This window comes from Suncus etruscus, chromosome 1 (genome assembly GCF_024139225.1).
Source record: "Suncus etruscus isolate mSunEtr1 chromosome 1, mSunEtr1.pri.cur, whole genome shotgun sequence".
Lineage (NCBI taxonomy): Eukaryota > Metazoa > Chordata > Mammalia > Eulipotyphla > Soricidae > Suncus > Suncus etruscus.
The window spans coordinates 61435110-61452272 of record NC_064848.1 but is presented as its reverse complement, the minus strand read 5'-3'; the positions used below and the strand labels follow the sequence as shown (position 1 = coordinate 61452272).

The following is a 17163-nucleotide window of genomic DNA, read 5'->3' as shown; positions in this document are numbered from 1 at the left end:
AAAAATAAGAAAAAAAAAGGAAGACCCTAGTCTAGGCTTCGGCCTAGGATTTATACAATAACAAGATCTCTAATTCTAGAGGTCTGACTTTGACAACTGCGACTGAACAGAACGTCTGGAAACATAATTAAAGACTCTATCCTAAGCTTTTTCCTAGGATCTGTGCAAAAATCAAGATCACCAATTACAGACTGATTACAACAACAGTGATGAAACAGAACTTCTAGAACTGTAAAGAAAGACACTATCCTAGACTTCATCCTATGACCTGTGCAAATACCAAGATCTGTAGTTACAGATGCCTGATTTTATCACTCACAATTGAGCAGAAAGTTTCCTGGCACCATAAAAAGACCTTGGGATGTGAAAATGAGCATGTGTGGAGTATGTTATTATTCCCATGACAGTATGCTTCAAGGGTGGAGAAACCCTGTATATCTTAGGCCAAGGGAATTCTCTTTCTAATTTCCCCAATATTCACTGTGCCTATGCAAAAATAAAGAAAAATGAAGAAGCAGCATGAAACCTTGCCACACCAGCCCTACTTCCATTGTTCTTATTTTTTTCTTTTCTCATGGTTAGTGTTTGGTTGTTATCTTTGTTGCTGTGGTGCTTTTTTGTGGGTGTTGGTTCTGAGTTTTTATTTGATTTTTGTTTTTTTCTGTTTTGTTTTGTTTGTTTTTGTGTTTTGTGATTTTTGTTATGTTTTCCTTCCTTTTTCCCTTTCTTCTTTTAAATTGATATTTATAATCTCTAGACAAAAATCATCCCAGTTTTTTTTTCATTTCTTTTGTTTTTCAAACAGAACCACATAATTTGAGTCATCTTGTTCTGCCCCGTAAATTGAGGGGGGAAATGGATGGTACCAGGAATAAAAGGTGTATGAGCATTGAGTAGAAATAAAAAATGAACAGACTTAAACACCAAACCTGTAATCAATAACAAAAGAACTGATATCCAATCTATAATAATCTTTACAAAGAGGGGACCAGTTATACTAGTAGTCTGGGGGGGGCAAAGTAAGGGGATGGGATGCATGCTGGGAACAGGGGTGGAGGAAGGACAACACCAGTGATGGGAATGCCCCTGATTCAATGTCACTATGTACTTTAAATACGACTGTGAAAGATCCATAACTCATTTTGGTCAAAATAAAAATTATTAAAAAAAAAAAAGAAACAGTGACTAGGGGCTGGAGAGATAGCATGGAGGTAAGGCGTTTGCCTTTCATGCAGGAGGTCATCGGTTCGAATCCCGGCGTCCCATATGGTCCCCCGTGCCTGCCAGGAGCAATTTCTGAGCCTGGAGCCAGGAATAATCCCTGAGCACTGCCGGGTGTGACCCAAAAACCACAAAAAAAAAAAAAAAAAAAAGAAAAAAAGAAACAGTGACTAGGATACAAAGGCCACCCATGGAATGTGAGAAACTATTCACCCAATACCCATCAAATAAGAGAATAATATTTAAGATATACAAGGTACTGACAAAACTTAACAAGAAAAAAAACATCTAACCCTATCCAAAAATGGGTAGAAGAAATGAACAGACATTTCCTCAAAGAAATGCAGATGGCCAAAGGCACATGAAAAATGCTCCACATCACTAATCACCTGGGAGATGCAAATAAAACAACAATGATATATCATTATGAACTTTAAATAATTAAATACAATTTTATTCTATCTCTGTATACCCAAAGTTTTAATCTATATTCAAGTCACTAGTAGTCTCATAATTATCTGGTTCTACACCTTCCCAACTTCTACACTGATTCCACTTGAATGGAAACAATCAGATTGATCTAAACCTAAAGTATCTTTATTTTGTTTTGTTTTGCTTTTGTTTTTGTTTTTGGTTTTGGGCCACACCCGGCAGTGCTCAGAAATCACTCTTGGCAGGCACGGGAAACCATATGAGATGCCGGGATTTTAGCCACTGTCCTTCTGCATGAAAGGCAAACGCCTTACCTCCGTGCTATCTCTCTGGCCCCCTGTACACTAAGTGTGTACTCTAACTCACTAGGCTGGCTCCCTGGCTCCAGATCATCTCTATTAAATGCCAACTAAAGTACAGAACTTCCAAATTTCCCTTGGTGTTAGTGTAGCAAGCACCCATAACCCTCTGATTTGTGTTCTATGAACTCTAGGTTAAGAATCTTTGCTTAGAGCCAGAGTGATAGCACAGTGGTAGGGCAAAAAAAAAAAAATCTACCATTGACTTCAGGACAAAATTAAAATCACTTTTTATGACCTGCATTTGCTTACTTTTTTGTTCTTATCTTTCACACTACTTGCTCAAAGTTAACTGTCCAGTGAATTACCTGCAATTCCTAGCATATTAATTTTGGTTGTCATTGATTTGGGCACTACTCAGTGTTTATTTCTAGCTCTATTTTCAGGAATAACTGTCAGTGGGGCTCAGAGGACCATATGGAGTTCTAGAGATCTAATCTGGTGTGTATAAAGCAACTACCTTACCTATCTTACTATCACCCCACCCCCACAAATTAACTTAAAAATAAAAATATGTAGTGTACAGACTATGCAAATGCCCAGACTCCATTTCTATTTCAAGTTGGCTAAACTTTGTTGGGTAAGATTCAGTTATAGCTTCTTCCTCAGAAGCCTTTCCTAATATCCCAAAGATGGGTGAGGTATCCTAACATAGGCAGACTTTTTGTCATTGTCGTGAATGGAATACTCATTGAGGGTAGGCATTCTATTACTGAGCCACACCAACTGAGGTTTTTTTCTTTTGGGGGCTGAGTTTGGTTTTTTTGGACCACATCTGGCAGTGCTCAAGGGTTACTCATGGATCTGCACTTAGAAACTGTTCCTGGCAGGTTCAGGGGGCCATCTGAGATGCTGGGGATCAAACCTGGGTCAGTTCCACCTCAACTGTGTGCAAGGCAAATGCCCTACCCAATGTACTATTGCTCTGGCCCCAACCCTGTTTCTTAACTATATCTTTAGATATAGAGTATCTTTAAAGTATACTTCATCTGACTTTCTTAGTTTATAGATGGAGAAATTCAGGTTCACAAAGACAAAATTTCACTTAATTGTATAAATGGCTTATAAACTAGATTCTTCCCCCACTTCGAAAGATGCTGATAATGCTCTGGATACTTAGTAAGTATTCAATATGCTGGCAACTCAGTTCCCAATTGATATAGAATATTCTATTATAGTTGTTGCTCAATATTAGGTTTAGGGCATACTCAGTAAATATTTAATGATTTCCAACATGAGGTGAAGAAAGAATTTCTTGGAAGTTAATCAGAATTCAGAGGATCATTTATTTTAATAATAATAATAAATAAAATAAGCATACCTAGGTAAGATACATAATTTTCAAAATTCTTTCACATTTACATGTATCCATTTGATTCCTCTAACAGAGATGGCAGAAATTATTAGCCTACTTAACAGTTGCAAACAGTTACAACAGTTATAGTGAATATTCATAATAGATAGTCACACTTTTTATTTTTGGGTCATACCTGGCAGTGCTCAGGGGTTACTACTGGCTCCATGCTCAGAAACCACTCCTTGCATGGGGCCAGAGCAGTGGTGCAAGGGGTAAAGCCTTGCCAGCGCTAGCCTAGAATGGACCACAGTTCAATTCCCCAGTGTCCCATATAGTCCCCCAAGCCAGCATCGATTTCAGAGCACAAAGCCAGGAGTAACCCCTGAGTGTCACTGGGTGTGGCCCCCAAACCAAAAACCAAAAAGAAAAAAAGAAATCACTCATTGTAGACTCAGGGGATCATATGGAATGCCAAGGATTGAACTCCGGTTAGCAGATTACAAGACAAGCTCCTATACACTGTGCTATCACTCTGGCCCAGTCACACACTTTTTTTTTTTTTTTTGTGGTTTTTGGGTCACACCCAGCAGTGCTCAGGGGATACTCCTGGCTCCATGCTCAGAACTTGCTCCTGGCAGGCACGGGGGACCATTTGGAACGCCGGAATTCAAACTGATGACCTTCTCCATGAAAGGCAAACACCATACCTCCATGCTATCTCTCTGGCCCCCCGCAGTCACACACTTTTAATAAGTTTGCTTATTTAAAATATCTAATATTGGATGGGCCAGAGAGATAGCACAGTGGTAGGGCATTTGCCTTGCCCGCAGACAACCCAGGACGGACTCGGATTCAACTCCCGGCATCTCATGTGGTCTCCTAGCCTGCAAGGAGCAATCTCTGAGTGCAGAGTCAGGAGTAAACCCTGAGTGCCACCAGGTGTGGCCCAAAAACCAAAATAAATAAAATAAAATTAAAAAAAAATCTAATATTGGGTCTTAGAGATAGCATTTGCCTTGCACACAGCTGACATGGTTTTGGTCCCTGGCATTCCAATATAGTTTCCTAGCCCAGTCAGGAGTGACTCCTGAGTGCAGGGCTCTGAACATAGATGGGTGTGGCCCCCAAATCAACAACCAAATAAATAAAACCCAGTACTAGTCACTTCTATCTGATTTCTTATTAGATAAAACCTGCTGGACATATCTATCTTCTTCAGAAAATAAGGACTCACCACTATGTGAGAGTTCTGGAGTGAAGATAAGAAGATAATACTTTTTTTTTTTTGTGGTTTTTGGGTCACACCCAGCAGTGCTCAGGGGTTATTCCTGGCTCCATGCTCAGAAATTGCTCCTGGCAGGCATGGGGACCATAAGGGACGCTGGGATTTGAACTGATGACCTTCTGCATGAAAGGCATACGCCTTACCTCCATGTTATCTCTCCGGCCCCAGATAATTCTTTCTAATATCACTTCCTGAACAGGACAAAGCTAAGCTCTTTTATAACTAGGTGAAAAGAAACAAACGACACCCTATTTTAGTCCTAATTTCACAAAAAAAGGAGTTAATATGTTGGATTTCTTAAAGGTCAAATGTACCATGGACATGCCTATATTTTTTAAAATAAATTCCCTTAGAAAAAATATTTTGGTACCTATTTCACCCTGTATTTTTGCTTCCAATATTACAGAAGCCAAAGACAATTAAAACATATTTTTGATTTTTTCAGATTTGTTTCCAATCAGAGCACCAAGTAACCAACCACTCAGAAAATGACCCAAAGTTGTATATCAAAGTTAATAAATTCCAATATCTACTAAATGCTTAAATTTAAATCACTGTGAAGCAAATAAGAAACAATAGAGTCTATACTGAATCATTGTGAAGTAATTTAACTGTTGCTTCTTAGCTCTAAATCCCAGTCTCTGTGGAAATTTGATCTAAAAGATGTAATAAAATCTAAGATCTTCCATATGAAAAATATGCTCAACGCCCAAATTTTATAAATATTAAATTTGGTTTTACAACTATGATCATGTTTGTAATCACGGTGTTTAAATAAAGATATTTTAAAATTTTGGTTTTACATGTAGTGAAAATAAAAAATGATGAGACTTGAACACCAAACCCAAAGTCAATGACAACAGAATACCCAATCTACAACAAGCTGTAAAGTGGAGACCAGTTACACTAGTATTCTGGGGGGTAAAGGAGAGAGATATGGGATACATGCTGGGACCAGGGATGGAAGGAGGACAACACTGGTGGTGGAAATGCCCCTCATTCATTGTCACTATAATAATTCTGTGAAAGATTTGTAATGCATTTTGGTCACAATACAAATTTATTAAAAAAGTTTTGGTTTTAAAGTGTTTGCTACTAATAAATTTACAGACATTTTGTAAGGCCTGGGTTAGTCAGTTTGACTTTCCTTCATGGGGTTGTTCTCTTGCCCCATGAGAGGAAATGATTGCAAACGTGTCACTTTGAGGTCAAATATGGTATATAAGATTTTTGGCTCCTTATTGATATTAGATAGTGCTGGAAAAATGGACAAATGCCTGGAGCTAGCAGGAATGTGTCTTTACTGGGAGGTTGAGGCAAATATTTGCTTCAGGAGATATTTGGAACAATTGTTCCCCATTCAGGGATTATTTGGGTGAATATTTTGCTTGGTATCCCAGCAAATAATTCTTATGTCTCAGAAACCAATATATATTCAAGTATGAACAGAGGTGGTAACCCTGCAAAATCTAAATAGTTTACCAAGACTACGACAGCTACTGGGAAATATTCAGAGCCTTGTGAAGGTCCAATAGCATGGAGTACTCTGTCTCTACAATTTTGAAAGAGAGAAGACAATAATCTCTCCTCCGGCGCCACCTTCGGGCACCTCTTGCTCACCATCGCTGCGCAGCAGTCTACACCAGCGAAGTCCATCTTTATGCACTTTTCTGCGCAAGCGCAGCAACGTCCAAAGGAAGACCAACTTCAGGCAAGTCCCCACCCCCAAGAAACCCACCTCCGAACTACCTTCATCCCTTTGAAAACCAAATAGGTAGCCTTGGAGTACCTGAGTCCCCTTCTCTGTGTGGTCACTGGGGAAAGGAAATGAAATACTCAGCTTTTGTCTTTGGGTAGAGCAGAGACTAATAAGCAAATTTGTTAGAGCTATTAACAGCGGGTAGCACATTTGCATTGTAAATAATCAATTAGGGTTCAATCCCTGGCCCCCCAAGGCCGGCCAGGTGTGATCCTTGAGTGCAGAGTAAGACCTACATAACTCTGGGAATGACCCAACAATAAAAGCAAAAAACAAAACAAAACAAACAAGATACTATGGGGAGGAGTCTATATTGATTAGGTCATTGCAGCAAGGAGGGCATAATATATTCAAGGGATAGAGAAGACTGGAGAATCTTGTGACTGCCTGAAGTCTACAATAATCAGCAATAACTAGTCTCTCAGAAGAAAGGCTAATCAGAGTATAAGAGGGAAGAAGAAAGAACAGAAGCTGATGACTATGGTAAACCAAACAAAAGGAACAATAAGCTATTACTCCACTTGTAGTAAAAGGTGATCGCAGGTGTCACAATCAATTCCTGAGGTAGGTTTGAAGTAAAAATAATAAAAGGTAACTGGTTTGGGAGAGAGAAGGGGAAAATGTTTAAAAATGACTGGACCAGCAGCAGAAGTTTTTTCTCTCACCTTCCTTCCACTTTCCCTCCCTCCACCTTTTCTTCCCTTGCTTCTTTCCTCCCTTTTTATCCTCTTTCCTTTCTTCTTCCCTTCCTTCCTTCTTTCCTTTCTTTCTCTTTTCCTTCCTTCCTCCTTTTTTTCTTTCCTTCCTTACTTCCCTCCTTCCTTTCTCTTTTACTTCCTAAAGAAAAAAATAAAATAAAAAAATGACTGGACAACTGAATTTTAAGGATTTACTTAGCAAGTAAATAGAAATAACTTTTCCTTTCTTCCCCAATTCTGTCCCTATTATACAACTGGTGACAATGCAGGATGAAACTGGCCCCTATTATTCATTTCTCAGAAAACCTCTCCTTTACCTTGTTTCCTTCCATTTGGAAGACCTATTTTTCCAACTCTTCTTCCTGAGTTTTGCAAATGAAAAGTCAACATAGAACTCCTACACCCAAGTAGGCCTCAGTTCTGACAGCTCAAGTAGGCCTCAAACAACTGTGGTTGTCTAGAAAAAAAAGGTTTGTGTTCTAGACAGAGTTAAGAGATAGAATGAACTAATTTTCACAGGCACATGTCATCATTGATTTTTTTTTAGAACTTTTTCAGGAAGCTGATTCAATGATGCTGATCCAATGGTCCAATGATCCTGGTTCTAAAGATGCTGTAATCTGAGTTGATGATCTCAGGTTAAAACCAAGCTGCTAACTCCCCCCACTGTTTTATTGTGTATTTCTTATCCAAGGACTGCATTAGGTTCTACAGTTTGGTAAAAATGTGACTGGAGGAGGTAGGGATTAGGGGAGACAATTGAAGAGCACTAAAGAGTCAATGTTCCCAAGATTACCATTATATACAACAATTAATTCCTATAGATTTTCCACACTAAAGTGTGGCTATATAGCAACTGTCAGTATCCAGACTCCAAAGGCTGTTATAAGATAATTTATTATTTACTACAAAAACCTCCTGTAACAATGGCACATATAATTAATAACAGTAAAGATGCTTAATTTATCATTTAATGTAATGTCCTTTATAATTGTGAGCATTATAGAACTCTGCAGTTCTTAGGATTTTTAGGAGGCTGCTACTGAAGATATCCAATGACCATGTCATATCTTTGAGCATTAATCTGTGAAGTTCATAAGACTCCTGGAGTTTTTCTGATATCCAAGGGAGTATTGAGGCCTCCTCAATTCATCCTGTACAAAAGGATCATAGTCCAAGCCCCTTCTGTCAGGGTGAATATATATGAAGGAAATAGCAGCTAATCTAGATGAAGAGAAGTGATGCCAAAATGGGAGGACATTCAGAATGCAGTGATTACAGGAGGACTCTTTCTAGCCTGGTTTCCACTAATTTTGTTCAGGACCAATGCATAAAGAAAATACAGTCCTCTCCCCTGAATCTTTAAAGTAGCCCTCAGGTGTATACACAAATATATAGCCCCATATGTTCTAAAGCATCATTCACCTTCTTACAGGAGTGAGGTAGGGAAACTCCTGGGCAGGTGGTCCCTGGTGCTGGGTCCCCAAAGAATATTCTGCTCAGAGCTCTGAAGCACCATGTGAACCTGGTTCTATGGAACAGGGATTAACACAGACCATTTCTGGAAGTTATATTGTTCAGTTTCAAAACATTGTTCTTACTGGAGCCTCACAAAACTATTAGCTTCTACTAAAAGGGGCAGTCTAAATTGTTTTGTGTGCTTCCTGCTTCAGTCATATTCCAATCCTAATCCTAGGTCCAGGGATACCCACATACTCAACTAACTACTGGGTATAAGCTACTCTGAACTTCTTTCTATAATTTGTATGTATGTGACTAATTGGTCTGGAGAGGGATAGAGATGGGGTAATGGTGTTTTGGCCAAAAATAGCTGACTCTCAAATATGTGTCTCTCTCTCATTCTGAAAAAAATTCTTCTTTTTTGCCTTTTTGGTAATTGCCACAGTCCAGCTCCTAGCACCAAAGACCTGCTGGTCAAAGATATATAACCATTTTTTTTCTATGAAGAGGCATATTCTCACCACTCCAAAATTTTTAAGAAAATGAAGCCAATCTCTTAACCAGGAAGGGCCTATGTTGGCGACATTGTAACTCCCATTGGCCCTGTTTTGTATAAATGTTGCCATCTGATTGGCATAGAAGTCAAGGTTCTCAGCTCCCCTCCTCAGTGGAACGAGACTCTGATTTGAGCTTAACAAATTCTCGGGCCACTTCATCGTTGCTTCTCTGAGATAGAATCCGAAGAATGGTCATGCCTGTCTCATCCATGTGTATCTTCTTGCCCAAGGGGCACCAGCAGGCACAGCTACCTTTGGCTGCCACATCCCTCAGAGGCATCACAGCCAGTCCCAGAACATGATCTTCTCGGGCAAAACAGTAATCCTTCACACATATTTGCAGCTCATAGGCCTCTGGCCCCTCTTCGTTTCCCAGGAGGCTGTAAGCACAGGGTGGGAAGTAGGACAACCAAGAGAATTTTGAAATAAATTTATCCCAGCTACCATTCAGCCCATTTTGTCTCTTCTCTTTCAAATCTGACCCCTGCTACCACCTCCTCCAAAATCCCCAATCTCAGAGCCCTGCAGGTTCCCCACACCATAACTTACAAATGAAATGTCTCATTGTACTTGGGGGCCCAGTTGTTGCTTTTTGATTTGGTTGTGAACTTTCTCTTCTTATCACTTTGGTGTGGACCAACCATAGTCACCTCCACAAAGGGCCGGAACATACCTGCTGTCTGCCACTTGAGGTCATTGGCAGCCACCACTGCCCAAACAAGAAAAATCAGTAAGACATCCATTCTACCAGGTAATCCCAGCATAGCACTAGGAGGAGGAGTGAGATAGAAGGCTTTAATTAACATCCCCTAACAGACTAAGTAAGAAAGGCTTGAGACTATAAGACCATGTTACTTACCTTTTACTGTAACCTTGTGTTCTCCAGTCCCAGGATGTGTAAACAAATCCACTTGAATAGAGATTTCTCCCACAGGATCATCAACACCAGAACCTAAGGAACAGGTACATGATTCCCACTGAAAAATTCTAGTGCATTCTTTATTAGCATTCCAGATAAAACTAAAGAGTCAAGAGACCAGAGAGATTTCTCATTGGTTTGGAGCATATGCCTTGCATATCCAAGTTCAATTCTCTGAGCTACAGGGTCCATACAGGATCCCCTGAATGCTACTAGGAATTACTGGGAACACCAAGCCTAGAAGAGGCCCTTAGCATCACTAAGTATGGCTCCAAAACCAAAAACCAAAATCTAAACTCTGAGGATTTTAGAGGTCACTCCCCTATACTTTGCAACCATTCACAAGTGATAGAAAAATAAATAATGGGTTAAAAGGCTATATATTAAAATACAATTTAGACTGACAATGTTTTTGCCAAAATTTCTTCAGTGTCACTTTGGTTATCTTCTAGTCAAAAAACAAAAACCCTGTTATTACCTAATCCTAGATTCCTGGTGGTCTCTTTTTGGAAAGCTGATGTGCTCATAATCTGTCCTCTTCAACTCTGAATCTCTCCACAAACAACAACCTAATCTCAATCTCTGTAAAGAGCTAATTGTCAGCCTCCTTGGAGCAAAAACTCCACTTTATCTTGAAAACAAATAAGCAAAACACACACACACACACACACACACACACACACACACAAACAGTACCTTGAAACCACAGATAAAATTACTTTGTCTTTGGTGCAGAGGTAGGGAAATTCTGAGGGCAAAATTATTAACCCCATCCTGAGCATCCTGGGCTATATGTTTAAAATGCCCAAGTAAAACTTTTAACAGAGGGTCTAATTTTTTTTTTGGGGTCACACCCGGCGGTGCTCAGGGATTACTCCTGGCTGTCTGCTCAGAAATAGCACCTGGCAGGCATGGGGGACCATATGGGACACCGGAATTCGAACCAACCACCTTTGGTCCTGGATCGGCTGCTTGCAAGGCAAATGCCGCTGTGCTATCTCTCCGGGCCCGGGTCTAAATTTTGATGTCTGACTTTCCCACTCCTAGCATAAAAAAATTTATTCTAGTTCAGTGTTAGTCCATATTAGACTGACATCTGCACAGTGTATGACATACCCTTTTCCGGTCGAATGTCCTCATTAGCAGTAAACCTAATACCTTTCCCATCATGCACTGAGTAAGGATGGGAAAGTCAAGAAGTAGTAGCAGCAGCAGGACAGAGAAAGAAAGTCAGTTAGAATCTGAGAGTTAACAGTTATTCAAAGCAGCTCTATACATATTATCTGGGAACAGAGATGTGGTAGAATAGAGAAGAAAATCAAAGAGGTGGGTGGGGTTAGTGCTTTAAATTAGATGCCTTACTCAAATACCAACCAAATTATGGGCATAAACAGTAGAACAGTATCTGTAACTAATTGGGCAAATAACAGAAAGGTTGTTGCCTATAGCTTTGTAGGCTTTTAAAGTAGAGGATAGAAACACACACATACAACCTCAGATTATCCTTACCATACCCACCCCTACACTAATCTCCAATGTACCTATTCCATTTTTCTTTTAATTTTTATATGTATCATAAAGTTTAGTATTTCTAAAATGTCTGAGATTTCTCGGATGTTATAGGCCTTACCATGTACTCAATTCTGTAAAAGTTCTCCCTATCCCATTAAACAAAGGTATTCAATTTTTTCATCTATGTTCCTCTCACTCTGTAAGAACAAATGTAGAAAATGGCACCGTATTTCCAGGCTTTTTTGTATTATCTTCACCTTCCTGTCAGACTAAATGTTTCAATCTAACAGCATAGATCCCCTTTTCCTTCCAAATTAACTCTATAATTCAGATATACAGTTTAGTAGAGCCTAAATCTTCTCACTCCTTCCATTAGGTCAACTCCCCTAAGTTTCTCTGGCAAAAGCAGTAATATATTTATTTAAGTTCTTCCTGGGAGGAGCTTGTTAAAAGACCATGTAGAATTTCAGTCTTAGCCATATTTATGGATGTGATTTTTGTTATGGATAGCAAAAAGGGGTCCTGTTGAAGGTCATTGGTCACTGGGAGAAAACTAGCTGGCCAGATGCCCTGTGTATTAATATTGCCCTTGAGGTTGAAGTTCAGTTATGTAGAGCCCAGTGATTTGTAGCTTCCCTTTAACTGTTTCCATGAATTGACTATTTTAGTCTCTAGTCCAAGTCTTTAGCTTTCTCTCTTGAATAGCTTCCAACTAAGGTTCCTAAAGCTATGAGTCTTCATGATTATCTTATCCAGTAATTTTCAAGGTTTCCTTCAAAGATTTCCTACAATATGGGGTTTATTCTGAATTTAATAAACATAAACTGTCTATGATATCTAAGAAAAGAAATGACAAATACATTACTCAGGGTTCTGTCATTATCCTATGGTAAGGTATGGGGTAGAGTTAAACACTGAGATCCCTCAAAAAATCCTGGGGTCTGATGGGGCCAGAGCAATAGTACAGTGGATAGAATACTTAGACTTGCATGCTATGGACTGGGATCAGTTCATGGTATCCCATGTCTCTGACCCCTGCCAATTGTGATCCCCAAATAGAGCCAGGAGTAAGCTCTGAGCACTATCAGGTGTGGCCCCAAAACAAAAATCCCAAGATCTGCATTTAAGAATCTCTCTAATGAAATATCCAGATCCTCCCTAAAGTCTAGAAGATACTGACTATGAAAGGGGAAGAACTTGTATTAGGGAGGAAAACTGGGGATCCAAAGTCTTTAGTTATGATTGCCTTACCCTGGGCAATCTGAGAGCGCACAAAGGTCTTAATGAGTGTATCTGTGGTCTGTGTATAGAGAGACAGGGCATAACGTAGGGATTGCATATCTGGACTCTTCTCCAGGAAGGTTTTCTTCAGTCCATTGCCTCCTGCATGAAAGTATTGCTGAAAGACAAAAAAGCATCTACTACCACCACATCTCATTATAGAGAAGCATCTCTCTAACACCATTCTCAAAAAATTTGTGTAGGTAGACTCAGATATTGACATCTACAAAAGCATCTACAAAGATGCCAGGAGAGGATGGTGGTGACAACAAGCCATTCACTAAACAACATATCAGGAATATAAGCTAGAGCAGAGTCTCTCAGATAAAGACTATTGTCTGGGTATATCTAACAGGAGTGATAGGAAAGGTCAAATTTTTGAATGTGGTGTTAGGTAGGTGGATCTATTTTATAGGTAAAGATATGTAATAGAAGCATTTCAGGGAGGAATTAGTAGCTAGACTTGCTCTTTTGTTCCTCTGAACTCATGAGCTTATACCCATGACATCTCTCGAGAACCCTGGATATATTTAATATAGCTGCCACATTACTGCCTTAGATTTTAAGTTGTGTTTGTTTTTTTTTTTTCTTTTTGGGCAACAGTTGGTAGTCTCAGGCTTATTTCTGACCCTGCATTCAGAGATTGCTCATGTCTGTCTGAGAGGACCATATAGGGTGCCAGAGATCAAACCTAGGTAGGCTGCACTATCTACTTTTACCAGATTTTAAGCATCTAGTGACCATATATATGTCTCTATATCTTTCACAAAGTATAAGGCCTAGTGCCTATGTTGTCTAGTTGGGAAATGTCAGTCAAATGTGGGTTATCAAGACTGGTAATTTTAATTACCAGTGGAAAATATTTAAGAAGAGCAATGCAAAATAAAGTAACTTAAATTTTCCTCAGAAACCAGAAATAAGTTTTCTGAGTCTATCATGAGTCACCTGAGATCACACAGGAGAGGCCTATGTGGTTTTTCCCAAGGATAAAGGCCATAGAAGAGGGAAAATATAAACATAAAAATAATTTTCTTTAGGATAGGGAATGGCAAGACACCAGGGGCACCTCATGTGACAGAATGATAGGGCCTGTAGTGATAAAACTAACTGGAGAAGGGGAGGGTCTCTACCTTGATGGTATCTAAGGCAAGGTCAAGGACACCACACTGCTTTGGAGTGAGACTTCTTGTTTCCTCTCGCACCATGTGGTCCTGGAACCCCAGAGAAAAAAACATCAGGACAGTTTTTGAATGTGATGGAAGTCTTCTCAAACTTGCCAGCCCATAGCTCTATGTGCATCATTTCCCCTTTCTCTTCAGTCATCAATGCTCAACTTTCCTTTCTCCCAGATAACCTATCTCCCTTATCTTAGAAGGACCCTCATATATCTAGAGTACCTTGAGTTTGGAAAGATGACTCAGCTCTTTAGCAGCAGTGAAGATCAACTGAGTGCCCTGGGCAAAAAGGGAAGCAGTCAAAAGTAAAGGATTCTAAATCTTCAGAAAGCATGGAGCAAAATGAGGGTGACAGTAGGAGGAAGTGGAATGAAGGGCAGTATTCTTACCGTATGGTCAGTGAGTGGAGGCAAAACAATCATCCTTTCCATTGTGTTCATTACTACCCGCCAGAGCTCTTTCAGTACACGCTTTAGGACCGTCTTTTCACACACAGTGGCAAAGAGTGTAAGGCTGCAGGTCCAGGCAACAGATAAGGCTGGAGTGAGAGCTTAAGAGACCTCCTCCCTGCGAGACTCCTTCATATGACTTCCCTGCCTTACTTGTTCCCCTGAGAGTTCTAAGTGCTGTACTCACTTGCCATCCAAGAAGTCCATGAGCGGTCGGAGTACTGCATCTGCATCTTGCGCCACGGAAATCCTGGCGTTGGGAGATGCATTTCCTGTGCCACGTACCTGGCCCAGGATGTCAGCCATTTGTCGAACGCACTCTTTAATCCGTACCTGAAAACTATATACATGCCCACGGTGAAGCCCTCCCCACACCAAAGACACATTATCCTGAAATGCAACATCTGTTTGTTCCCACTCCATCCCATCACAGTGCAGCTCTAGCAGGGACAGCCAACAGGAAGAGGGAAGATCACACATCTACAGGTGGCTGGATCAGTCTTTGGGATTAGAGACCACATTTGGCTTTGAGACTAACATTTGGGATTTCAAATATTGATACTGACCTGTTTCCAAACATCATGCTGAGCTCATCCAGAACTGTATTCAGTTTCACCTGCAGATCCTTCAAACTGTCTGAAGCTTCAGGGTCCAGCTGTGTCCACAGGATATTGGCTTGACAAAGATGCTCCTCCTTACTCTTTTCTTCCCTCTTGTGCCTCACCACCCCATTCTCTTAGGACCTTTACCCCAATACCTGAAAATATATCAGCTCTATCTGCTAACCACAAATTAAAATCCTCACCTGTACTTATATAGGGTAAGTCCGTGAACAGTCAGTTCAGGAACAATGGTAAAGTACCCTAAGACTTACCTCCTTGCCTCCCATGGCCTCAAACATTTTCTCCAGCTGGACTCTGAGTTGTTGCATGTTGTTCATCAGGATGCAGGGCTTTGGGGATAGATGGAGCTAGTGAGTCTTGAACCTCTCAACTTAAGGCCTCTCCTTCTTTCATCCTACTCTAAAAGCCATAGGGAATGTACAGTACATTTAATACGTGCATGCTCTTAAGTACTGAGATTTGGAACCTAGTCAAATAATTTGAGTAACTCTTTTTGAATGACAACTAGAAACATGTTAATTCTTAACTTTGGTAGGTTCCAGTTTCATGGCAATCTCTTTTAGCTACAAATGTTTTAATGTTTGTGGAGGAAAGGGCATTAAGTGCTTGTTAGGCAGGTAAGGATCATTCACAACAATTCTAGGCCAAACGGGCTAGATCTTTCAATACTCAAGCCTGACAATCCAGTGCTACTAAGGCCAAGTGATGCTAGGAGGCCTCCAGGTCTATACTTGGTTGTGCTCAGGGAACCATGCAATATCAGGGTTCAAATCAGAACTCTGCACATTCTCTTGATAATGAAGCTTTTTCCTAAATATTTGAAAAAAATTTTAATAAAAAATATACCTAGTAAAGATCCAGCTCAGTAGAGAGTTAAAATATCAGAAAGGCTCAGAGTAATTCCTAATCATTGTAGCACAATATTAAGTCAAACCCTAGTGGGAATCAGAAGTCATTTGGATGATTTCTACCCTCAGCTCAAAGGAACAGCTTAAAAAGCATGAAGGATTCTAATATTTTTCCTTTTCTAAGAGTTTCAGGTCCTGACCCTTACCATTTTCTCCTTTTTGCAATAAGCTGGAAAGTCCTTTGATAAGATGTTTGCATACTGTATTAGCACTTTCCTAATGGTCTGAGAAAGAAGAAAAGCAGATTTAACTTTTAGCTTTTATCACAGATATCTTCCAAGTCACATTTTTCATCCCAGACATTAATTGAAGGTAAAAGGGAAACTAACATTAGTGCAGAAAGTTCTCATTCAACCCCAGGACAGCACTAGGAAAAACCCACCTATCCATTCCAGTAATAAGGAAATGAGGACAAGGTACTACCAGGATTTACTCAAACACACTACAGAGAAGAGCTGAACTAGGCTGTCAATGCAATTGGAGTAACAGAAAGAAGTTAGTGAAGGACATAGTCACCTTAGAAAATCTCCTCATGTAGTGAGAAAGGATGTTAGGGTCTGGGCATTCCAGCTTCCGGATAATCTCAAAGCTTTGATTGAGCTGTGTGAAGACATCCACCACAGAGCAGGAAAAGAGTGCATGCTCTGATGTCTGCTGGAACTAAGGACAGGCACACATACAGGTCATCATCAGTTGACTTTCTTCAAGGTTGTAGATTCAAAAGAAATCTTCCCAAAAAGATAGCTCAGTAGTAAAATCCTTATAAATTTCACAGGGCACTAATTCCCACCCTACTTAAAGCATAGGAATTTTTGCTGATAGCTAATTTCTGGGAGACCTGACCCTTAAGCACTATGTCCTTGACTTACCCCATCCTTCTTGTCTCGTTCTAGGGCCCCATGCAAGAATTCCAAGGACACATCTTCATTCTCATCCAGCCATTGTAGAACAAACTGTTCAAACCATCTGTAACAGGCATAAGAAGTCAAGACTGGAATTAATTGATATATGCTGCACCCCTGAACACTTCCCCAGAAAGAAGTCTTCAAGGCATGACTTAATACTTTCCCTCTTTTATTGGGGGACAGAGGGGATTTGGGCCATAACTGGCTATGCTCAGGGATTACTCCTGGCTCTGCACTCAAGAATTACTCCTGGCAGGTTTTGGGGGACCATATGGGATGCTGGAAATATGGGTCAGGTATGTGCAAGGCAAGTACCCTACCC

The 17163-nt window shown here is 40.1% G+C and overlaps 1 protein-coding gene across 1 annotated transcript in view; it reads right to left on the bottom strand.

The window, feature by feature from the left end:
• Nucleotides 1-7929: 7929 nt before the first annotated feature.
• UNC13B (unc-13 homolog B) overlaps nucleotides 7930-17163 on the bottom strand; it is a 246002-nt gene continuing 236768 nt past the window's right edge. The window contains exons 27-40 of the mRNA XM_049772923.1: nucleotides 16806-16902; nucleotides 16453-16596; nucleotides 16083-16160; nucleotides 15280-15357; nucleotides 14972-15060; nucleotides 14593-14745; nucleotides 14346-14469; nucleotides 14179-14235; nucleotides 13912-13992; nucleotides 12752-12899; nucleotides 11105-11161; nucleotides 9929-10021; nucleotides 9619-9778; nucleotides 7930-9449 (exon numbers count right to left, since the gene is read on the bottom strand). Coding sequence (XP_049628880.1) covers nucleotides 9164-9449; nucleotides 9619-9778; nucleotides 9929-10021; nucleotides 11105-11161; nucleotides 12752-12899; nucleotides 13912-13992; nucleotides 14179-14235; nucleotides 14346-14469; nucleotides 14593-14745; nucleotides 14972-15060; nucleotides 15280-15357; nucleotides 16083-16160; nucleotides 16453-16596; nucleotides 16806-16902 — 1645 coding nt within the window. The 3' untranslated portion in view covers nucleotides 7930-9163. The remainder of the gene's footprint in view (nucleotides 9450-9618; nucleotides 9779-9928; nucleotides 10022-11104; nucleotides 11162-12751; nucleotides 12900-13911; nucleotides 13993-14178; nucleotides 14236-14345; nucleotides 14470-14592; nucleotides 14746-14971; nucleotides 15061-15279; nucleotides 15358-16082; nucleotides 16161-16452; nucleotides 16597-16805; nucleotides 16903-17163) is intronic.